The sequence below is a fragment of the Lithobates pipiens genome, unplaced genomic scaffold, assembly GCF_037356315.1.
Source record: "Lithobates pipiens isolate NorthernLeopardFrog02 unplaced genomic scaffold, aLitPip1_a1.2 Scaffold_16, whole genome shotgun sequence".
Lineage (NCBI taxonomy): Eukaryota > Metazoa > Chordata > Amphibia > Anura > Ranidae > Lithobates > Lithobates pipiens.
The window spans coordinates 96,616,774-96,640,416 of NW_027507748.1; the positions used below are offsets into that span (position 1 = coordinate 96,616,774).

At 40.5% G+C, this 23,643-nt stretch overlaps 1 protein-coding gene across 1 annotated transcript in view; it reads left to right on the forward strand.

Moving 5' to 3' along the window:
• The first annotated feature begins 240 nt into the window (after positions 1 to 240).
• The window catches only part of LOC143981913 (uncharacterized), a 29,198-nt gene continuing 5,795 nt past the window's right edge, over positions 241 to 23,643 (forward strand). The window contains exons 1-4 of the mRNA XM_077480162.1: positions 241 to 429; positions 8,764 to 8,936; positions 18,900 to 19,028; positions 20,377 to 20,511. Of these exons, the coding sequence (XP_077336288.1) occupies positions 306 to 429; positions 8,764 to 8,936; positions 18,900 to 19,028; positions 20,377 to 20,511 (561 nt within the window). The 5' untranslated portion in view covers positions 241 to 305. The remainder of the gene's footprint in view (positions 430 to 8,763; positions 8,937 to 18,899; positions 19,029 to 20,376; positions 20,512 to 23,643) is intronic.

Below are 23,643 nucleotides of genomic sequence, written 5' to 3' on the forward strand. Positions count from 1 at the left end.
TTTTTATGCTCAATATGTTAGGTTAAAACATTGAGGGTTTAATACTACTATTATAAGTGGGTCAATAGGTTAGTGCTCACCAGCAGAATTGCGAGACCTTGACCACAGCAAGTGAATTAGTAAATAAGTGCACATCAGTTGAAGTGTGAGATACTATAAGCACATCTGGAAGGAAATAATAATCCGCCCTGATCTGGTATTTAAAAGCAAAGACTAGTTTCGCTTTCAGTTATCCTTTGCTTTGTCATTACATGAAGTAAGTGTAGAACATCGGTCTGGTTCTCGCACACGTCTCTTCGTTCATCATGGGTCTCAGTAGTTCTGAGAAGGAGGGCTGCCGACAATTACTTTACCAGATGGATGTGTCTGATTTATTGTCTCTGTACAAGACTATCAGCAAAATCGAAACATCGGTCCGTGTCAAAGCAGGTAAGACATTCTTTTAGCCAAGTGAGACAATAACTACTTAAGGGCTAGAAGGATTTGCCACCTTAATGACCAGGCCATTTTTTGCAATATGACACTGCATCGCTTTAACTGAGAATTGCGTGGTCGTGTGATGCTGTACCAAAACAAAATTGATGTCCCTTTTTTTCCCACAAATAGAGCTTTCTTTTAGGGGTATTTGATCAACTCTGCAGTTTTTATTTTTTTGCGCTATAAACAAAGTGCCAATGCCAGTGACAATTCAAAAAAGTATATATATTTTTACTTTTTGCTATAATACATATCAAAAAAATATATATAAAAAAACAAGTGTATTCATCAGTTTAGGTCGATATATATTCTTCTACATATGTTTGGTAAAAAAAAAAAAATCGCAATAGGCGTATATTGATTGGTTTGCACAAAACAATGGGATAGATTTAGGGACTTTTTTTTAATGGTTTCTACTGGTAATAATGTCAATCTGCGATTTTTAGCAGGACTGTGACATTGCCGTGGACAAATCTGATCCAAAATGAAATTTTTTGGGAACCAGTGACATTATTACATTGATCAGTGCTATAATAATGCACTGATAAATGTAAAAATAATGCCGACAGGGAAGGGGTTAATACTAGGGGGTGATCAAGGGGTTAACTGTGTCCCCCCTAGGTATGTTCTAACTATAGGGGGGATGGGCTTCCTGGGGCATCATATAGATTACTGTTCCCAATCACTAGGAATAGGGATCCACCCTGTTTACAAAGGCAGATCCCTGTTCTGCCTCTGTACTAGGTGATTGCGGGCCACCACAGGCACGCACCTGCAGCTGCGCCTGCGCGAGCCAATGTACAGGGCCATCTATAATATTGACTGGACCCTGGGCAAACATTTTCTTGGGCCCCCTCTTCCATGCAATTTCACTCTCCACATGCTGGGGCATACAATAAATAGCAGCTAGATTAAAAATCAGTTTACTGAATCAGATCAGGCAGCGATTGTGATTGGTTGCCAGAGGTTACAGTGTATCATTACCGCTCACTGACTGGCTGCTAGAGGTTACAGCACACATTATGGCTCAGTGTTTATTTCCTAGAGGTTACAGCACATGACTTCTTGTTGATTGGTTGCTAGTGATTACTGTACATCAATACTGCTCACTGATTGATTGCTAGAGGTTACTGGACATCTATACCACTCACCAATTGGTTGTTAGAGGTTACTGCACATTATTACTGATCACTGATTGATTCCTTTTTTTTATTTTTGATACTGCATATCCTTACCGCTCAAGGATTGGTTGCAAGAGGTTAGTGCACAGTGTTACTGCTCACTGATTGGTTGCTAAAGGTTACAACACATCATCTCATCACTGCCTGCACACCATGGACTGGAGAGATGAGGGCACCCATCAATAGACAGAAAACTCCTAGGAATCCTAGAACTCCTGGGATAAGTGGTAATGCTGGGGGGGGGGGGGGGGGGATTAGCTAGGTGTACACTGTGGCAAATTCTGAATCATGTAGACAAATCCGGAAATCTTTGGCAAGTATATAGTGGATTCTACCAATGTAATGGGGAATTTACAATGACCACCAATGCGAGGGGGGATTTACACTGACCATCAATGTGAGGGGAAATTTGCACTGACAGCCATGTAATGGGGAATTTTACACCACCCACCAATAGAAAAGAGGGATTTCTACACTGACACCAATGTAATAAGCATTTACACCAACCACCAGTGTAAGGGAGGATGTACATTGACAACCAACCTAATGGGGGATTTTATATCAACAGCCAATAAAGGGGGGTTTCTACAATGGCCACCAATGTAAGGGGGATTTACACCCACCATCAATTTAAAGGGGGCTTCTACGTGGATCACCAATGCAAGGGAGGATTCGAAACTGACCAAAAATGCAAGTTTGGATTTTTTAAGGATTACCAATATAAAGAGGATGTTTTACACTGGCTGCCAATGTATTGGGAATTTACACTGAACAACTAATGTAATAGGAGCATTCACAGTAACCACCAATGTAAAGAGGGATTTACACTGACCACCAATGTAAGGGGTACCTTCACACTGGCCACAAGTGGGGATGAAAGGATTGTACACCAAGCCCCAATATAATAAGATTTACACTGGTCACCAATGTAACTGAGACATTTAGCCAGCGTTCACATTTGTGTGTGTCGGGAATACATGCAAAATAGCTTTCCTGACACCACAGAAACATGCTTAATGACGCCCTCATGCATCGCCTTTGATGTGCCGATTCACATGCACCAAAATTCAGGGTGCTCTGGCACCATGTTATTGTGAAGAAGGGTTCCACCTCATGATGTCAGGCTTAATGACTATAGTTGTAGGCAGGACTTTCAAGCATGCTCCTTTACCTCTCCAGTGGGCAGCATTCAGCTGTGATGGTAGATATGATCTAAGGGGACATGATATACATATGAATAGCGCCACTATTTACATATCAATGCAGGTTATTTACATGTAAAAACAGCGTATGCAGATGAGTCATCTGTACATGGCAATAGGGCAGAGCTGGGCAGCAGCAACAGAACTTTACACTGAGATATCGGGGAACACAGCACGGGACTAAAACTTTAAGGGATAAGGGAATTTAAACTGGGATAGTTGGCAAGTATGAGGCAGCTACTTTGGGCCCCACAACAATGATAGGGCCCAGGGCAGCTGCCCCTTTTCCCGTGCCTTAAAAACGGTCCTGTTAATGTACAATGACAGCGATTCATGCAGGAGAGCCAACCAGCCGCAGTACAATTGTGGCGGGCGGGCGTTAACTGCTTAAACTGCACACAAATTAATAACTGGGACATGTGTATTTTATAGTTACCTACTGAACACACACTGTTCATTATAACATATATAGAGAGGTATATAACATAGGTTAGAAAAACACCAATGAACAATGATGTAACTTAGTGATTTGGCTCGGAACAAATCTGGGTTTCTTCAGATAATAATATATCAAATTCCGTTCCTAATATTCAGAGAAAGTATCCAGATTAGAGTCCTAGGCAAATTTGTTGGTTCCTTAGGTTGCAGTCACACCTGAGCATAGCGTCTTTGAGCATTTTTTGTCGTACTTTTATGTGTGACTCTTTTATACATCGTTTTTAAGCTTTGGTGGTTTTTTTATTAGCCCATAGAGAAAACTATTATCTGTTGCATTATTTGTTTCTAGCTATTTCAGCTCTTTTAGCTTTTCCATCTGCTTTTACTTCTTCTTTTTATTATTATTTATTTCGTTATTTTCATTAGAGTAAGGGGATAGGATTAGGGGTTAGGATTACTTATTATTATTTTTTTGTTAGGGTATTAAAGTGGTTATAAACGCAGAAAAAAAGAAAACCCTGCAAGACAAAGGATACTACTACTACAATGGCTACTACTACCACTACTACATCATAAATAAATAATTAACCACTACACTTAACCCCTAACCCTAACAAAAAATAAATACATTATTATTAACTTATTTAGTTTTGTTTGGTTTTTGGGTGTTTATTATTATTTTACTATTATTATTACTATTAGTTATTATTATTATTATTATTATTATTATTATTAATACTGATAATAATCATCAGTTAGTTAATTTTTTTAAGATTAAGGGTTAATTATTATTTATGTATTATTACATTTTATAATTTTTTTTATTTATTTATGATGATTTTTATTTATTTGTGTATTTATTGTTCATTTGTTCAGATATTATTGCATTATGTGTACAAAAACACGTGAATGGCGTGTTTCTATACATTTTTATGAGAATAAATGGCTTCTGGTGGCTTGGAGTGGAGATGTGGACCATATCCATAGAGAATAACTGATTTGTTCTCCTCCAGCATTTAAGAGCTAATCATGCAAATATATTCTAAAACGTATAGTTGTTGGCACCCCTAGAAATTATTTTAAATTGGATCATAGTAATATACAGGCATACCCCACTTTTAACCCCCCTAGCGGTAATCCCGAGTCTGGCTCGGGTTGGGAATTTACTAGCAGGAGCGGTAACCCCGAGCCAGACTCGGGATCGCACCACTGGATGCAGGGGAGGACACAGTGAGATTTACTTACCTTGTCCCCTGGAACCAGCGATGTCCGCCGCACTGTGTGATCGAGCTGTCCTCCGCTCAATTCACAGTGCCGAATGCCACCGAGCTCCGTTCCCTGCGACGTTATGGCACACGGGAGTGGAGATCGGCGGCAAATTCAAAAAAGTGAAAAGACACAAAAACACACACAGTACTGTAATCTTACAGATTACAGTACTGTATTAAAAAATTACACACCCCCTTTGTCCCTAGTGGTCTGTGCAGTGCCCTGCATGCACTTTTATATTATAAATCCTGTTTTTTCTGCCTGAAATTTGGAGATTGTCCATAGCAACCAAAATGTGTCCTTTTTTCAGTGTTTTAGGATTTGATTACATTATTGAATAACTTTTATTATTCTTTATTATATTATAAACTTTATCATACCCGGGATGACTGCTAGACTCTGGTTTGAACAGATTTAAGAGAGTTATTCCTAAGAATTACAGGACTACAAAATAAAACGCCAGATTTCCATGCAAAATATTTGTACCGCTTTCAGCACCTAAATCCAGACTGAATCATACCGCCAGGGAGGTGAAGTACACAATGTGGTTTATTTACTAAAGCTGGAAAGTGCAAAATCAGGCTCACTTCTGCATAGAAACCAATGAGCTTCTTTTTTTCCTTTTTTTGCCACATCAGCGAATTCTCTAGAGAGACATAAATCAACTTTCCATTCAACATTGTCTCCTTTCGTCTTCACATCATTGTAGCATATCAATATATCTTTTTCTTATTAAATACAAATCTTTTATTCACCATACACCTTTTAATTTTTCCTAATCCCTTTCCCCGAAAATGTTAGTATTTTTCCCTACCCTTGTCCTTCACTCGTATAGGTCTATTATGATCTTAATTGTTCTGCACAGCTCCAATCTTAAAGTCTTTCCAACATTTCCATTTTTTTATTAATTCTTCTCTTTTATTTTCATCCCCACACCTTAAATTTTCCATACTGTGTGTCTCTTCGACTCCATCTACCCACTCCCACATCGTTGGGCATTCCACCTCCTGCCAATTCTTATGCAACGTATACACGACCGGACTTTTCGAGGGACTAGGTCTGACAGACTTTCGACGGAGTTCTGACGGACTTTCCAAATGAACGGACTTGGCCACACACAATCACACCAAAGTCCGACGGATTCGAACGTGATGACGTACGACTGGACTAGAATAAGGAAGTTCATAGCCAGTAGCCAATAGCTGCCCTCGCATCGGTTTTTGTCTGTCGGACTAGCATACACACGAGCGGATTTCTCGGTAGGAACTGGGTCCAGCAGAGTTCTGGCGGAAAAATTTGAAACATGTTCCATTTCTAAAGTCTGTCAGACTTTTGCAAATCAAAAGTCCGCTGCAGCCCACACACGATCGAATGGTCTGCCGGAATCATTCTGTCGGACTTTTGATGTTGAAAAGTCCGGTCGTGTGTACGCGGCATTAGGAATCAGTATTTTCGCTGCGTTAAGTAGGTGTGGGATGATAGTTTCTTGATATTGTTTTGCGTCCCTCTTTGTACCATGAAAAAGTACTATCCAGGGATCCGCTTTCCCAGTTGTATTAGCGTCTAACCTCGGATTGTTCAATTAAGCTTTGGTAATAAAACCTGAAAGCTCATTGGTTTCTATGCAGAAGTGAGACTGATTTTGCACTTTCTAACTTTAGTAAATAAACCCCATTGTGTACTTAAAAGTGGGGTATGCCTGTATAACTGTTTTCTGTAATTAGTAGGACACATATTCAATCTCGTAATTAGTCATTAAGCCTTTTTAATTGGAGAAAGGTAGCCATTGTGCTGTTTGATATTATTGAGCACAGTCGATCGATCGTCCCGCACTACTTACCCCATCCAGGTCACAGACGGCTTCACCGGTTTCCCCACTGCTTCTCCTACTTGAAGGCTTTCCAGGTGGCTTTGGCTGCTTCCCAGTTACTTCTCCCCCTCAGTGGCTTCCCAAAATCCATATCAGATCTTTATCTGAGCAAGCAGCAAGGGAGGTCAGGAAAGGGAGTGGACAAGCGACCGGCCCCTCCTGAATCATACCAGTTCTTAAATAGGTACATGCTGGGGCAGTGATGTCACAACAAGGCGGAGCAGAGCAAAGCCCTCCTGCCCCAAAGCACCCCCCCCCCATGTTGAGGGCATGCGGTCTGGTATGGTTCAGGGGACAAGCGAGTGCCCCCTCCCTTTCCTGACCTGCCGGGCTGCATGCTCAGATAAGGGCCTGGTTTGGATCTGGGGAGGGACCCCACGCCATTTTGGTGATATATTTTTTTGCCGGCAATTTTCTTTTTACATTCAGTTGACAGCTGATGACTCATCGGTTGTTAGGAATGCAGCAGCCGGCTTCCCAGGCTGCTCCTTAGCAAGCAGCTATATACAGATTTTTTAAAGAAAACAAAATGCAAAATGCACAAAAACTACATGCAAAAAGGCATCAAAAATGCAGGTTTAAAAATTCAAACGCATTGCAAAATGTGCCTGAAAAACACATCGACCACAACCGCATAGAAGTGAACCTAAATTAAAGGCTATAAAATCATCTCCAAGTAGCAGGATGTTCCTGTGACTATATTTTCAGATATTATTATTAGTTTAATGATTAAGGTCCATGGAAGTGTAGTCAACGTCCTTGGATGGCCCTGAAGAGGAAATCAGTCCTAGATTGCACAGAAGGTTAGTGTAGGTAGACAAAGAGTCAAGCAAAACCTTTAAATGACAAGCTGAAGTCCAAGGTTAAGAAAGATCAGTGTCCATGACTCTAAACTCACATTTTTTTATAAAATAAAATCAGAATGTTTAAACATAAGTAGAACATATCTTCTATTTCTTTCTTCCTTTACATCACTCAAATACATGCTTTTTTCTGTTCTTCTCAGACTTCCTTTCCTCAGATGGCCATATTTGTTCTCCATGTCCCCTTGTGTATGTGAACGTAGCCACCTTTTCCTGCTCGCCCAAGAGATGGACTACTTCATTCAGACACATTCAACCCTATAGGAATTGCAGTGTGCATAGAACGTATCATGTGGCCAGAAATAATGCACGCTCTATACTACTTGAAGTAAGATACATCAGTGGAGGATAGAGAGCATGCAAAGGACAAAAATGAAGCCTGAAAACAATTACAATATAATGCCCTGTACACACGGTCGGACATTCCGACCACAAAATCCATCAGATTTTTTCCGACGGATTTTGTCCGAAACTGATGTTGCATACACACGGTCGGACAAAATTGTCTGAAAATCCGAACTTTCAGAACGTGATGACATTCGTTGCGTACGACGGGACTACATAGAGGCTAGTAGCCGATAGCTTTGGTCTCGTAATTTGATCTGAGCATGCGTGGCACTTTGCCCGTTGGAATTCTCTACAAACGATCGGAAAAAGTCCGATCTGATTTTTTTGTCAGAAAATTTTAGATCCTGCTCTCAAATTTTTTCTGTCTGAATTTCCGATGTAAAAAGTCTGATAGAGCCCACACGATCGCATTTTCCGACAACATAATCCGATCGGACCTTTTCCGTCTGAATTTCCGAACGTGTGTACAGGGCATAAGAGACCTTTTAAACAGAAATAAAACTGACTCATAGTATACTTTATATTTTAGAACAAGTTTAGCGTCACTTTAAGTGACACTGGGATCAAAGGAAGAAGACTCAGGAAGACTTCACTGTTGAAGGAAAAACATAAAAAAGAAACAGAAAATTTACTGTGCTGAGAGCACAGCTCCCGATGCATACTTGAGATCGGGAGCTTTCAGAACATGTGACTGCTGTGACTGCCAATCATAGTGGTTACATGATTGGAATACCCACCTCCTCCTCCTGGCATGTAGAACCCCTTAAAGGGCCGTGAGGCAGCGGTGGGAAGGGGTTAACTAAAATAGTGCTTTTTTAGGCCTGACGTTTCAACATAGGTGTGTTGAAGGTGTTTTCCTCTAGTGCACTGGAGTGCCATTTAACAGGATTGCAAATGCATGCTTTGCCTTAATTGGCCTAAATAAAAGTATGACTGCCCAGAAGCTAAAACTCAAGGGAGACCTGCCTGTAAATGCCACAGAATCTAGGCGTAGCTGGAAGCTCTGGCTTAGAGAATGACGTAAAATGAAGACATGGAGTGATTCAACTCTCTGCCATCCACCCAAACGGGAAATATCAGTTTTACCCACAGCTATATTTTTATTTTATTTTCAGAACTTATTGAGAAAATCATACAAGAGAGTAATAATGTTGAAGAGCTCTTGCACCGGAAAAGGGTTTACCGACACATTATTTTTCAGTATCTGAATAACGAGCATATTTTTATTCCCGCTAACAGCACAAAGGAAAAGGCCATAGAAACAGCGCTACAACACTGGAGAAAATCAGTAAGTATTACAGACTTGATAAATTCCTCAATATTCTCCCGAAGGTTTTCTCTGAAAATGTTTACAGTTGTTCTCTTGCTGCAGCTAAAACTGGTCAGAAGTGAATAGGCTGCCCAATACAAAAGGTCCTAGACTACACTCATCAATTTAGGGCAAAGACATAATATATGCTTTTTCACACTATATAGTTTTGTACACAAGCATATACTAGTCTACGAGCTTCACACAGCTGTGTCTAGCAGAAAAAAACAAAAAAATAGGACACAGTTGCATCTAGGGCTGTAATTTTGGCCATATTTGGTGCTATGTGGGTGTAACGTTAGCACGTTTGTGCTAAAATAGGGTGAGTAGAGCCGAGGGACCCTATTGGCCACCACTGCTGCTCTTGACCAACCTGTCACAATTAACAATGTGAAATCAGCAGCTCCTGCATCTCTGATTACATACTATCAATCTGATCAAGTCCTTAATGCGCTAGCATTTTATGCACAGAATGACCTTAGGTAGTCATTCATGAATGACTTTCCAAGGACATTCTGCACATGCGCTACTAGCACATCATTGACTTATTCAGACCAACAGCGTGTAATCAGCAGTGTGGGAGTTTGTTGTACGCATATAAATGTTGCACAGATGTTCATGCATACAGCAACTATGCAGGATCTTTTTGCCAGCAAATTATTGTGTATTATGCAGATGTATATCGGACACATCCATGCTAATGAGCCATTAGGGGAGCACCTCGGGGGGGCTATTGTGAGCACTTCTGACATAGGAAGATCTGGTTATAAAACTGATTTTCTATCTTGACCTTCCTTCTTTTCATCATGAATACTAAAGGAGGGTTAATGTATATTTGAACTTTAACACTGGGCCATGCTGAATTTTGATCTGTTCTGTATACCATTGTGAGCATTTTGTTATATCAGTTTAAGGGCAAATAAAATGTTGATCTTGTCAAGAAGTTCAGAATTCTCCTGTATCCTCTACACACTTCCTATGCTATCTCCATGAGCCGTCCTAGTTCTTATTGTGGACTACAGAATAAGCCTTTATGTTGTGGCAATCTGTGAGTGAGAATGGTTGAGCAGTTTAGCAAAACAAAATACACTGGGCAGGGCTGACACTACTTTGTCCAAAAAGAAAATGCTTTGTGTTGGCAGCCCACAACAGGAAAGAGTGCATTTCTGGAAGTTCAAAGGTTTTTGTTATGTACTTGCAGGGTCTGAAATGAGTAGTGTGCATGTATTACAGAGATATGCTATTTTTTTATTTATTTTTTATTTTGCCTTGACATACGCTATAATTGTGCCTGGCCTGCAGCCAGCCTTCCTACTTGTACTAGGAGACTCTTGTAGATAATCAAGGAAAGGTAATGGAGAAAAGCTGGAAAGTGACCTGGGGTGTGCTGTGGTCACATGGTCAGTATGCCTAAAAGGGGGCAAAAATAAAGACAGTAGGATGATCATGAAAAGAAGGTTTATTTGAAACAACTGCACCACAAATTAATCAGTCAAGTGTGCAAATGCATGGGACATCTTGACCTGTAGATCTGGAATATACTTGGAGTAGCATGACAACTTCCACCTACCTAACATCTTGATAATGTGACCAGGTACCCCCTTGCTAGAGGCCGTTGAAGCAGTCCCTATCCTGAAAAAAAGACCCGAGTATGGATAAGGATGCAAATGTAGTATTCCTGCCAAGTATGTCTTAATTGTGTTATGGGACAGTTCAAGCTGTGAGAGGCAGTAGGCCACAAAGCCAGAAGGTATTGAATGTTGTAACAATCAGGACTAGGGTATCATGCTTGAAAAGTCTGGAAAGTATTCCAGGCCGTGTTATAAGCCTTCCCCGTTTTGGCAGATAACCTGTTGGACAAGCCTAGACCAGTGAGTATCTAATCCATCATTAGAAGTGAGAAGTGCGGGGACGGGATAGCACAGGCGTCTTCGTCTGGGACCTGCTGGAAAACAACGGTTAATTAAAAACGAGATAGGTTCGACGCCGGCCTTCCGGGGGAGGAGCCTGTAATGGTGTGTGTCTGTATCTAACGTCCAGGAGCTCCATGGCCCCCACCGCATGGACAACGCCGCCGATAGCGGCTCCCCGATGATCTCCTCCTTCTGACCCGTCCCCCTGGCTGCCTGTCTCTGCAAGGATCTTCCCTACCTTCCTCCTTCGTGCCTTCCCCTCGGACCGGGACGCACGACAACGGGCTGAGCGGCACCCTCGTTGGTGACTGCGACCCCTCAGTGCGGCTTTGGTGACCCCCTCGTAGGAGCGCGAAGAAGAGGTTGGAATGAGGGTTTATTTGGGCCATACCGAAGGTAACGCAAAAAGACAGTGATAATAAGAAATTTTAAAACTATAACGCAGTAGATAAGGAAGATCGCTGACACCTGTGGACATTAAATAAAATACAAAAAAAAAAAAAAAGGGGCAAGAACAGGGAAGAGGCACATCTAATAATAGCAATAGAGGCGATTAATTAAAGCTGTGCTAGATGAAGGGAAAAACAGCAAAAGCAGGGGTAACCCCGAAATCCCCACGTCGGAGCTTAGTCGCCAGCCCAGGTGCTATGAACAAATATGTTACACAGACGGCAATCACAGAGAAACAACAGGCAGAAAAACCTCAATCCCAACACATAAAAATCCAACAGACAGAAAGTACCGAAAAAAGGGAAAGAGAAAAGAGCAGAAAAGAGAAAAGAAAACTTCAAACACAAAATTCACATGACATGGATGTATTACTTGACGTTCCACCAGAGGAAGGAACAGGCTCAATAACTGAACCAGATCAAAGTATTGAATTTTCAACATCCCAACAGACACAACTAGAAAATCCTCAAGTATTGCCCACTAAAAATGAGATAATCTCTATGTTTGCAGCTCTGGAAAATACCATGAAAGTAAAAATGGAAAGATTACATCAGAACCTAGGACATATACTTGAAAGGATGGTAAAGGTGGAAGAAAAAGTGGAAAAAGACACAAACATAATAAAGAATTTGGAAGCAGAAATACAAAGTTTAAAAATGACACAACAAGAACAAGCATATCAGATCGAAAATCAAGAAAATAGACACAGAAGAAAAAATCTAAGAATACGAGGGGTCCCAGACGCACAACAACGAGAAGATTTAACGGTTATAATTAAGAAGATTTGCATTCCTTTAATGAACAAAGAAAGGAGTAATGAGATAAAAATAGAAACGGTTCATAGAGTAAGGAAACCTAAAGGTCTCCCACAAGAAACGCCACGAGACATTATAGTGCGATTCAAAAACGAAGAAGATAAATATCAAATATGGAAGAATATTAGAACAAAAGCACCATTAACATATGAAGGAAATGTTATTCAGATATTTCAAGACATCTCCCTGGAAACTTTGAAGAGGAGAAGAGCCCTTAAACCGTTACTGACAATCCTGGTTGAGAATGAAGTGCAATATAATTGGGGCTTTCCTGCAAGTTTAATAGGGAGAAAGGACGGCCGCACAGCAAGATTAAGATTTTTAGAAGAAACCGCAGAATTTTGTGGAAAATTGGGGATCCCAGTTCCGGGGGGAGGGGACGAGGTGAGGGGAGGGAGCAGAGATGAAAATTAGTCCCTCCTCTTCTCGCGAGGAGATGGAGGGTGACGTGAAGGATAAAGTTACAAATTAGTGAGGGGGGGAGTTATACTCCCAGTAGGGTGGGACGTTTTTCTTTCTGGGTGAGGAGGGGGGGGGAGGGTGCGGTGGGGGTAGGGGAGCCCCTTGTACGTGGATTAACCACCCCGCCAATGAAAGACGGGATGGGCGATCGCACCTTTGAGCAGAATTCCACCCTAGGGCCAAGGGATAACTGGAACGAGGAAGTTCCAGATAAAAGGTCCCGGACCAGTTGGTCAAATATACATCTAATGGGGGGATGGGGTGGGGGACGGGATGGGAGGGTAAAGGGGAAATGGGAGGTGGGTGGAGGGAGGGGGGGGAAGGTTAAATCTGTTGACAAGAAACCATTGCTCCTACTAAAAAAGGTTAGAAAAAATTTTAAACACGTATAATGCCGGAAATTAAAATAGTAACATACAATGTCAGAGGAATGAATTCTCCAAAAAAAAGGTATAAAATACTAAGGGAGCTGGAGGGCTATTTAGCAGACATTGTGTTTTTACAAGAAACACATTTGGCTCTTGATCTAAGTCTCAGATTAAACACACAGAATTATCCAATGTGGTATTATGCAGACACCCCAATCAGGGGCTCTAGGGGAGTGGCAATTGGGATCTCTAAAAATGTCAAATGGAAAGTAGAAGAAATAAAAACGGATCCACAGGGGAGGTACTTATTCGTAAAAGGATTAATAGAAAGAGACAGATACACACTAGTAAATATATACTGTCCCAATAAAGGCCCAAAGAAATATCTAAACAAAATGCTGAATATTTTAGAAACATGCAAACAAGGCCATATAATTTTTGGAGGGGACCTAAACTTCGCCATGGACCCATATATAGATAGCACTTCACTGGGTATGGTACACGAAATCAAACAACATAGAACCTTGAAAAAGAAGATGTTGCAGCACCAATTAATGGACACTTGGCGAATATTTAATTTAAGGAAAAAGGATTACACATATTATTCCACAGTACACGATATGTATGTTAGGTTGGACTATATATTTGTAGACCACGAACTACTAGAAAATATATTAGAAGTTAAAATAGGACCTATAACCCTCTCGGATCATGCACCTGTAATAATAAAATTAAAAGATCTAGGAAGAGAACATAGTAAAGGGTTATGGAGACTAAACGAGTCCCTTCTGGAAGACGTGGAAACTGAAAACATTATTAAATATGAAATTGAACAATACTTTCTAGCCAATGACTCAGAGGAGATCCCAAGGGCTACACTCTGGGAGGCCCATAAAGCCCTAATCAGGGGGAAATTAATATCTATAGGATCCTGGGAAAAAAAAGAGAGTGAAAAGAAGCTAAACGAGTTAAAAAAAGAACTTCACTTATTAGAACAGAAACACAAGTGTCAACTTGATAAAAACATTTATAAAGAAATAATACATAAACGTACGCAACTAAACAATAGATTGGAGCAAGAAGCAAGAAAAATCTATAAGCACGTAGCTAAAGAAAGATACATGTGGGGTAATAAACCTGGGAAACAATTGGCCAGAATAGTAAAGGACAAAAAAGCTATGAATTATATAGAAGAAATCAAAAACGCAAATGGTGAAATAAAATATAGAACATCAGAAATAGCCAACGCGTTTAAAACATATTATAGCGCCCTATACTCAATCAGGAACAAGGAGACTGAAAGTCAGAAGGAGACCAGGAAAATTAAAATACAAGAATACCTGAGGGAAGCAGATCTACCAAAGATAACCCCTGAAGTGTCTAATAGCCTAGAAGCCCCAATCACACCAGAGGAAATTGAGTTTGCAATAAAGGACACGCCCAACGGGAAAAGCCCAGGACCAGATGGTTTTACCATCAGGTATTATAAAAAATTCAAACAGCTGTTGGTCCCACAGTTATGTAAACTCTGGAATAAATGGGCAGAGGAGGAGCTTCCGAGGAAAGAATCACTCCTAGCTAATATCACATTAATTCCAAAACCAGGTAAAGATCCTTCGAGTTGCTCTAATTACCGTCCAATTGCACTCTTGAATACAGATATTAAACTGTATGCAAAAGTGTTGGCAACGGGGATAAAAAATCTACTCCCAGAATTGATCAATGAAGACCAAGCAGGATTTGTACCAGGGAGGGAGGGTCGTGATAACAGCTTGCGAACGCTGTTATTAATGGGGAAAGATAAGGAAATCTATCCTCCAATGATTTTGGTCTCGATCGACGGAGAAAAAGCTTTTGACCGAGTCGATTGGAGCTTTATAATGGAAACATTACAGTCAACGGGACTAGGCCCAAAAATGTTAAAATGGGTAAACAATCTATATACGTATCCATCAGCCAGAGTGGGGGTAAATGGGAGTATGTCGTCCGCGTTCGATATGCAGAATGGTACAAGACAGGGGTGTCCCCTTTCGCCATTGCTATATGTGTTAGCTCTGGAACCCTTACTAGCAAAAATTCGCAACAACGCAGATATCGAAGGAATAAGATTGGGGGGGGAGGAACATAAAGTGGCGGCATACGCGGACGACATACTCCTATACTTGACCAACCCCCAAACATCTCTATCAGGTATGATGAAGGAGATCAGAGACTACGGGGCCCTATCCAATTTCAAAATAAACCCAATTAAAACCGTTATCCTGAATATCGGATTAGATCTATACGAAGAAGAAAAGATACGGCATAAATTCCCTTTTACATGGGAAAAAAAAGAAATAACATATTTAGGGATCAAAATAACAAAAACAATCCGGGGGCTATATCAAGCTAATTACATCCCGTTGATAAACGAAGTCAAAGCGCTATTAACGAAGATGAACAAAGGAAAAATATCCTGGATGGGAAGGGTTAATGTGCTGAAGATGGTGGTATTACCAAAAATTGTATACAAAATGCAAATGCTTCCGATAAACATCCCAATAGGTTTTTTCAATATATTAAGAACGTTATTTTCAAAATTTATTTGGCTAAACAAAAAACCCAGGATAAAATTTAATTTATTAACCAGGAAAAAAAATAGGGGAGGAATGGCACTACCAGACATTCACAGATATTACTTAGCAATCATTTACACGAGATTGGTAGAATGGACAAATCAAAACACGAAAAAAAAATGGGCAAAAATGGAGGAGATATTGACCGGGTCACAATTAAAAAAAAATATATGGATTCCACCAAAATTTAGAGCAATTAGTAGTAGGACGCACGATATCACTTTAACGGCACTAAAAAAATGGGACACAACACAGCGTAAAAACAAATGGCAATATAATTCACCATTAATCCCCCTGGAGGGAACGAGTTTTTTTATACCAGGTCATGACACATCACTAGGGAATCGATTGAGGGATTTACAATTAAAAGACATCATAAGGGAGGGGAAGTTAATGTCAAAACAAGATTTAATGACGAACCATAATTGGCAAATATTGAAGGACTGGGAATACCTCCAGATTCAGCACTTCTTTAATTCCATCCCAAAACCGATAAGAAATGAAAAAAGGTTAACAGCAATGGAAAAATGATGTACAAAGAAAAGAGCAGTTAAACATTGTGTCTCACAGCTATACGACTGGTTATTGGAAATAGAAGGCCAAGGACAAATCCCATCCATAACTAAATGGGAGAGGGACTTGGGTTATGAAGTTGATGAGACCCAAATGATTAACTCAGTATATCACTCTGTATCTGATATTAGATCAATTGAAGTAAATTATAAATGCCTAATGAGATGGCACTTAACACCAGATAAATTACATAGTATGGAACCATCCAACTCCAAGTTATGCTGGAGAGAATGTGGGATACCGGGAACGATATTCCACTTCTGGTGGGAATGCCCAGTAATAAATCAATATTGGAGTAAAATTACAGTATATATAGAGAAAATAACAGGGCAAAAAATACCTTTAACCCCAGGGGTATGTTTGTTTTTAGGGGTAGATGTAAAAACGAGTAAGCTCCTTAAAAGAAGTATACAAAACTCATTAACACCCGTTTTACTCAATGCCGCAAAAGCTTTAATACCAAGAAATTGGTTACAGGTGAAACAACCCCTGATAAGGGACTGGATCCAAAGAATAGAATATATCAATAATATGGAATACCTAAGAAAAATGGAGGAAAATAACATGACAAAATACCGCAAAATGTGGGAAAAGTGGAGAATATTTAAAAAGACGAAGCATTATACTCAAGCATTATTGGAATAAAGAGTAGTGGGTATGGGGAAGGTCAACAGATGGGGAGAAGATGGAAGGGTGGGCGGGAAAAAACTAAATAAAACAAGGAGTCAAAGAGTTAAAGAGTTAAGGTAACAAGAATAAGAAGGCAATAACAACTAAGTAGAGGTCAATTTTATTGTTGGTTCTTCTTTTTTTTTCCTCTCGATTTCCCCCTTTTTTTTTTTTCTTCTCTATGTGGATGGTTCTTTCTTTTTTTAATGTAAAATATTAAACTGAATTATGCTAATAAAGGAAAAATTTAATTATAAATAAAAAAAATTAAAAAAAATAAAAAAAAAATAAAAAGGGAGATCGAGAAAAGAAAGTGAAATTTTTGCCACAATGATGTTAAGAACACAGGATAAGATTCAGACAGTCAATCTGATTAGAATCCATAAAAAACAAACCTTACTGAGTGGTAAAAAAAAAAAAAAAAAAAAAATTAAAAACGAGATATAGAGCGTCTGCAGCTGTATTCTGTATACCAACCAAGGGGGACCCGGAAACCGCTGATGTGCTGGGCATGGCGAGTGCCTCCGGGGCCGGGCATGGATGGATTTCTAACACCTCGACCCTGACTCGTAGCTCCTGACAGGAGGTTGCCAATGAGCTCAGGGTGGAGTGAATTGAGAGAGGGATAACCCAACCAAATGAAAGGAATGGAGCCTGGTGCACTTGGAATAAAAATTCAACTATGTTAGCCAAAGCCGGGTACGAAATACCCCTGTGCTGTAGTTCAGCCATGGTCTGGAGATGCTCCAGGATCTTAGGAAGGGCATGCTGCCATGTACTGAAACCCTGACCAGAGAAGGAGGGATGGAAGCAAAATCTTCAATATTCGCTGCCTGAGACATGACCTATTTGACTGAGAACAAAGCAAATAATTTATTCACGAAAAAGCGATAAATTCCCCCTCTTTTTTTTCCCCTTAGAAAAAAGGTGCTATGAGTGTATTCCATATGGTGGAAGTGAATTAGTTAATGAAATTCATGTTAATGTAGGCCTGAAACGTGTGAGCCTTGTGAAATGGATAGAGGCCAAGTTACCTGAGGCGTAGCAGGCATATTAAAAACGTAAACTCAGGCCTTGGATACCTGCAAATGTGTCAGGCAAAGATATAAGAGTTATGAAATATCGAAACCTATGATGTAAGTGTAATGGATGAGGAGACTTGCCACCGTACAAGCAAATTAAAAACGATTATCTCAATTCATTGATACCCATAAACGTGATGTAAATGGTGTAACGCTGTAACCTGTAAAAAGTTAAATATAACCTTAACCATGTATGTGATGAATGACAAAGTATACGTAGTGCAGGACTGAAAACATGTCAGTCTCCTCAATTTACCAAGGCTGAGTTACCTGAGGCATATCAGGCAAATAAAAAAAAATGTAAACTCAGGCCTATGCAACCTGAAGACGCGTCAGGCAACTGAGTAGTAAAATGTCATAACTTCTGAAAATCGTAAAGTAAGCCGTATGAGAAACGGATGAGAAGACTTGCACCGCACAAGCCGATTAGAAAAGAACATCTCAATCTGTAGATACAATAATCGTTATAGGTAACCTTGCAGTGGTGTGACGCCATGACACCTAATCGTGAAGATATGATCCTGAATCATGTATGAGACCAACCCAAAACACCAGAATAATTTGACAAAATGTACCCATATCTTGCTCTAACATGGATATAGATATATATATATATATATATATATATATATATATATATATATATATATATATATATATATATGTATGCACTCACATGTCTTCCCTGTCGAGACGAAAACATGGTCACGCTGGAAATGCCGCTGTACAAGTGATAATGTGAAGAGAAACGGCAACGGAAAGGGGAGGAATGGGGCAGATATTTATAGAGCGATCCTCCTCCTACAAATTCAGGCTGGCTTGTGGCCAGCCTTCCTACTTAGGATCTACCTTTACTTTAAGAAGTTAGTGCATAATGACTAGCAAGAGACTACCCCATTCTACTGAAACTCTCTTCTATCACATTCTATCTTTATAACAATCAGAAAAATATAAGAAAAGTAAAAAAAACAAAAAAATTGTATTTCCCTTTACAGGACACTGCAGCTTCTATTACTGCTGTAGCCCAGCTGTCCATCGAAATCAATGGTTTATCCATACACAACAGTCAGGAAGATGGCAAACAACTAAACAAAGCATGGTTGCTTACGAAAGGGGATGCTCAGGTAGGTTTACAATATTTATTTGATTTCATGAGTGACATTTTGCAATTAATTGAGCTGTTGGTTTTTCAGGTGGACCTGATCTGACCCTCCAGTCTCCCCTATGGAGTGGCGGATGTCAGCAGACACAGGTCCGCTGACACCTGCCCTCATCGGATCCTGCCTGCAAAAAACAGTTGGATGGTGTTCCTACTTTCCATTCGTCCAGCAGATCGTATGAGATGGAAACAGACATTCGGTCCATTTCCATTCGATTTCCCCATGTAGGAGAGCGGCACTGTGCCTGTTTCCACTCTGCACAGTGGAGCAGACACAGAACTGTCATCCGCCTGCTCAGTGGGGATCAGCGGAACGATCCTCATTGTGCAAGCGGAATCTGCTACATGGAGGCGCCCGTGTGAAAGGGGCCTTAAGGATTCTTTTTGGTTGTATATTGTGGCCTTACCCAGTGTAGACATTACAGTACCTGACTAGCTATGACCCATCTGGGCGATGTGCCACTTTATCCAGTACATAATTTCATGTGCTGTTAGGGCTTGTTTTTAGCAGTTGACAATGTTGTCAAATTCTTTTAATACATTGGATTGGAGGTAATTTTTTGGTTTTTATTTTTATATATAGTGATATGTGGGGTTGAGTCGGGTGGACCTATATTATTTGTGCTTCCCCTTTTTTTGGTCCCTGTATAGACCATTTAATTAGACCATTGTCTAATGCCCTATACACACAATCAGAAATTCCATCAGAAAAAACTTGGATGGTTTTTCCGACGGAATTTCGCTTAAGCTTGCCTTGCATACACACGTTCACACAAAAGTTCTCTGAACTTTGGACCTTCAAGAACTCAGTGACAACAATACGATGAGAAAATGAAGTTCAATGCTTCCGAGCATGCGTGATTTTTGCGTGTCCGAATTGCATACAGACGAATACATTTTCAGATAGGACCTTTTTCTGACCGAAAAACAGAGAACCTGCTCTCAATCGTTTGCTGGCTGGAATTCTGCCAGCAAAAGTCAGATGGAGCATACACACAGTCGGAATTTCTGACCAAAAGCTCACATCCGACTTTTGCTGGCAGATTTTCTGATCGTGTGTATGGGGCATAAGATGGGACTTCTGACTTTTGAGAGATTACTTTTCACTTGCTGTGGTGTCTTCAGGACAGAAAGTGAAAGGAAATCTCCCAAGCAAGATTTTTTTGCCATCTTTCAATGACCTACTGTAAATAAACGCAAGCCATAACTATATTATTGCTTTAACTGGAAAAGTCAAAGTGTTAATGTCTTTGAAGTAGCAATTTGTTTCAAAGTAAATATATTTATCATACTTTTTTGTTACATCATTTAAGGCTTACCAGAATGATGCAGCTGGTATGTCACTTCCAAGCGTCCGCAAAGCTGCTCCAAGAAGAACTCCACAAAAAAGTAAAGCTGTCCCCCGTGCTGCAGCAAATGTACCTTCTATGACAACCTTTACTACTCAGGTGAGATAATGGTCCTGCTCAATTTTAAAAGGCCATTAAGCTTTTGTTAGGATGCCCATACATGGTATGAACAAAAATTACATCAGTTCCACCAAAAATGGACAAATCTAATGGTTAGCATTAGCAGAATTTGATTTTCCCTGCACGCCTACACTAATGTCTGGTTATAAAAAGGACTTTGTGGTTGACTAGTTTTGGTACTCAAGCACAAGGCCCTACCCCCACTCGAGCCCTGCTAGAACCCAATCTCACCTGCTAAGGCCGACCTCTCCACCATCTTGTGCCCTGTTTCTTGCTATAGGCCTCCTCATGGCATTACCAGCCATGGACCTTTATATTCCAAAGAAAGAATATCCTCACAATAAATAACTTCACTGCACTTTACTGGTTGTTCGGGGAATGGCAAGACAGCCGTATCACAAGGACATACATTTCTGAGTCACTTGACATACATAGTCAATCACATAAAGTGGACGATCCACAGTAGTCACAGGTGAAAGCACATGCAGCACCTTACAGCCATCTCTCTACAGTCTCTCTTCTGCCCAGGGTGATCAGTACTTATAGGACTATGCTCCCTGTAAACACCATCTAGTTGGGTACATCTCTCCCGGGAACCTTCCAGGGAAGAAACCTTATACAGGGATCTCCAGCCTGGCGTAGAAGAGCTTTTGAAATCCGCTCTAGCCTCTACCTCCATAAGGGACAGAATGATTACAGCCGGCTCCTCCTGCCTACAGGTCCACTAAACCCAGTTCTCCTGCCCTGTCCAGGGCCTACTTGTGTTGGTTACATGCTCATGAGTGTGGAGTGTTTGGCTCCTATGCCCCAAGACTGTGTGTGTCCCTCCCCATCTAGATTATATACTGTATTGTTGCTGATTAACCCCTGACATCATCTGTGGGAGGTCTCTACCTAAAAGGGGCACACTACCTACTGTACCAGCCACTATTATGATACAGAGCCACTTAGTGGCAAAATGGCAAACTACACCTGCCTACATGGTATCTGTTGGAAAAGAACAGCATGTAATGTAAAGTTGTTAATAAACTGACAATACTGTATGCATCATACCTATCTATGCAGCAGGTGAAGATGTAGAAAGCAGCCAAAAAAGGGTTAAAACCTCCGGCAAATTGCAGATGCAGCGGCGCTATGCCGGCGGTTTGGCAGTGCTGCCCCATTGATTTCAATGGACAGGGACACTTTAGGAGCGGTGTATACACCACGCCTACAGTGCTGCAAAGATTCTACTTGCAGGACTTTTTTTTACCGTCCTGAAAGCGCACCACTCCAGTGTGAAAGCCCTCTGGCTTTCACACTGGAGAGACAGGAGAGGCTCTTTACAGGCGGTATGCCGACGCTATTTTTAGCGTTGTAGTGCCTGTAAAGCGCCTCAGTGTGAAAGTAGCCTAAAAGTCACTTCAAGAAAATAAAACCTGGACACTCACAGAGCTCCCTCCTGATCACAAAACTATAGGAAATAAATGGACTTTCAAAGTAAGGTCAGACGCAGAAAGGAATATCCACAAATACAAAGCCAGACTAGTTGCCAAGGGTTACTCCCAAAAATTTGGTGAAGATTACGATGAAACATTCACTCCCGTTGTAAAACACTCCAGCATCAGAGAACTTCTTAGCATTGCAGCTGGGAAGGGCATGCAAGTGAAACACCTAGATGTTAAAACCGCTTTGCTATATGGAGACATTAAGGAAGCATAGCTCGCAAATGTTCCTGATTTTGAGGGACTGTACCTGATTTGTAAGAAAGAATTGCTGTATTTGTAAATTTCAGTAGCCAGTAGAAAAGAATAGTTATGGTAAAAAAGCACTTGTGGGTTTAACTAATATTTTTTTTTGTATAAGTCTCCTTTATGGGGGCATGGCAGGGTGTGTGTCCTATGCCTACATACTTTGGTTAATAGGTGTCCCTTGTTCCTATCTCAAAAAATTGGGAGGTATGAGGAAGATCTCTACATAGAGCAACCACCAGGGTTTGAACAAGGAGACAACCTTGTGTGTAAACTTCAGAAGAGCATCTACGGTCTTAAGCAATCTGCAAGCATATGGCATGAGATAGTGAACAAAGTACTTACCAGAGAGGGATTCTCAAGAAGTAAAGCAGACCCCTGTCTCTACTCCAAGAATCAACAAGACAGATGGATATATATCCTTAGCTATGTCGATGACATTATGAGGGTTATTTACTAAAGGAAAATCCACTTTGCACTACAAGTACACTGAAAATGCACCGAAAGTGCACTTGGAAGTGCAGTCGCTGTAGATCTGAGGGGGACATGCAAGGAAAATTAAAAACAGCATTTTAGCTTGCACATGATTGGATGATAAAATCAGCAGAGCTTCTCCTCATTTCAGAGCTTTCCCTCAAATCTACAGTGATCTACAGCAACTGCACTTACACATGCACTTTCAAGTGTACTTGCAGTGCAGAGTAAATTTGCCTTTAGTAAATCAACCTCTATAACTTGTTTTGAACAAGAAGGGGATTACAATCAGATAGTTCACAGGCTGAAAGAAAATTTTGAAATCAAAGACCTAGGAAACATTAGCTACTATCCGGGAATCCAAATAGAGAGAGAAGAAGATGGAGGTTATCGTCTCAAACAATCTCAGAAAATCTCTGACAATTCCATATGCAAGATGCAAAGAAAGTGAAAACTCCTATTGAAACAGGCTAATGAGAAATGAAACAGAAAACTTGCTACCCAACAATGACATGTATCACAGAGCAATCGGTAAGCTGCTATATGTTGCCACTGTGACAAAACCAGACATAGCCACAGTGGTGGGCATACTATGCAGGAAAGTTTTAGCTCCCTGTCAGTGTGACTGGAACGTAGTAAAAAGAGTGATGCATTACTTCAAAGGAACAATTCAGATGAAGTTACGGTTACCAGCAACATCACATCCAAAAGTGGTCAGATATGTGGATGCTAACTGGGCCAGGAACTGTACAGTCCGCAAATCCACAAGTGGATTCATCTTCCAGTATGGGGAAGGAGCCATAAGTTGGTCTAGTTGAAAGCTAACAACGGTCACTCTATCTTCAACTGAAACAGAGTATTTCAAGCAGCACACACATGTCAAGAAGCAATATGGATTTGTCATTTT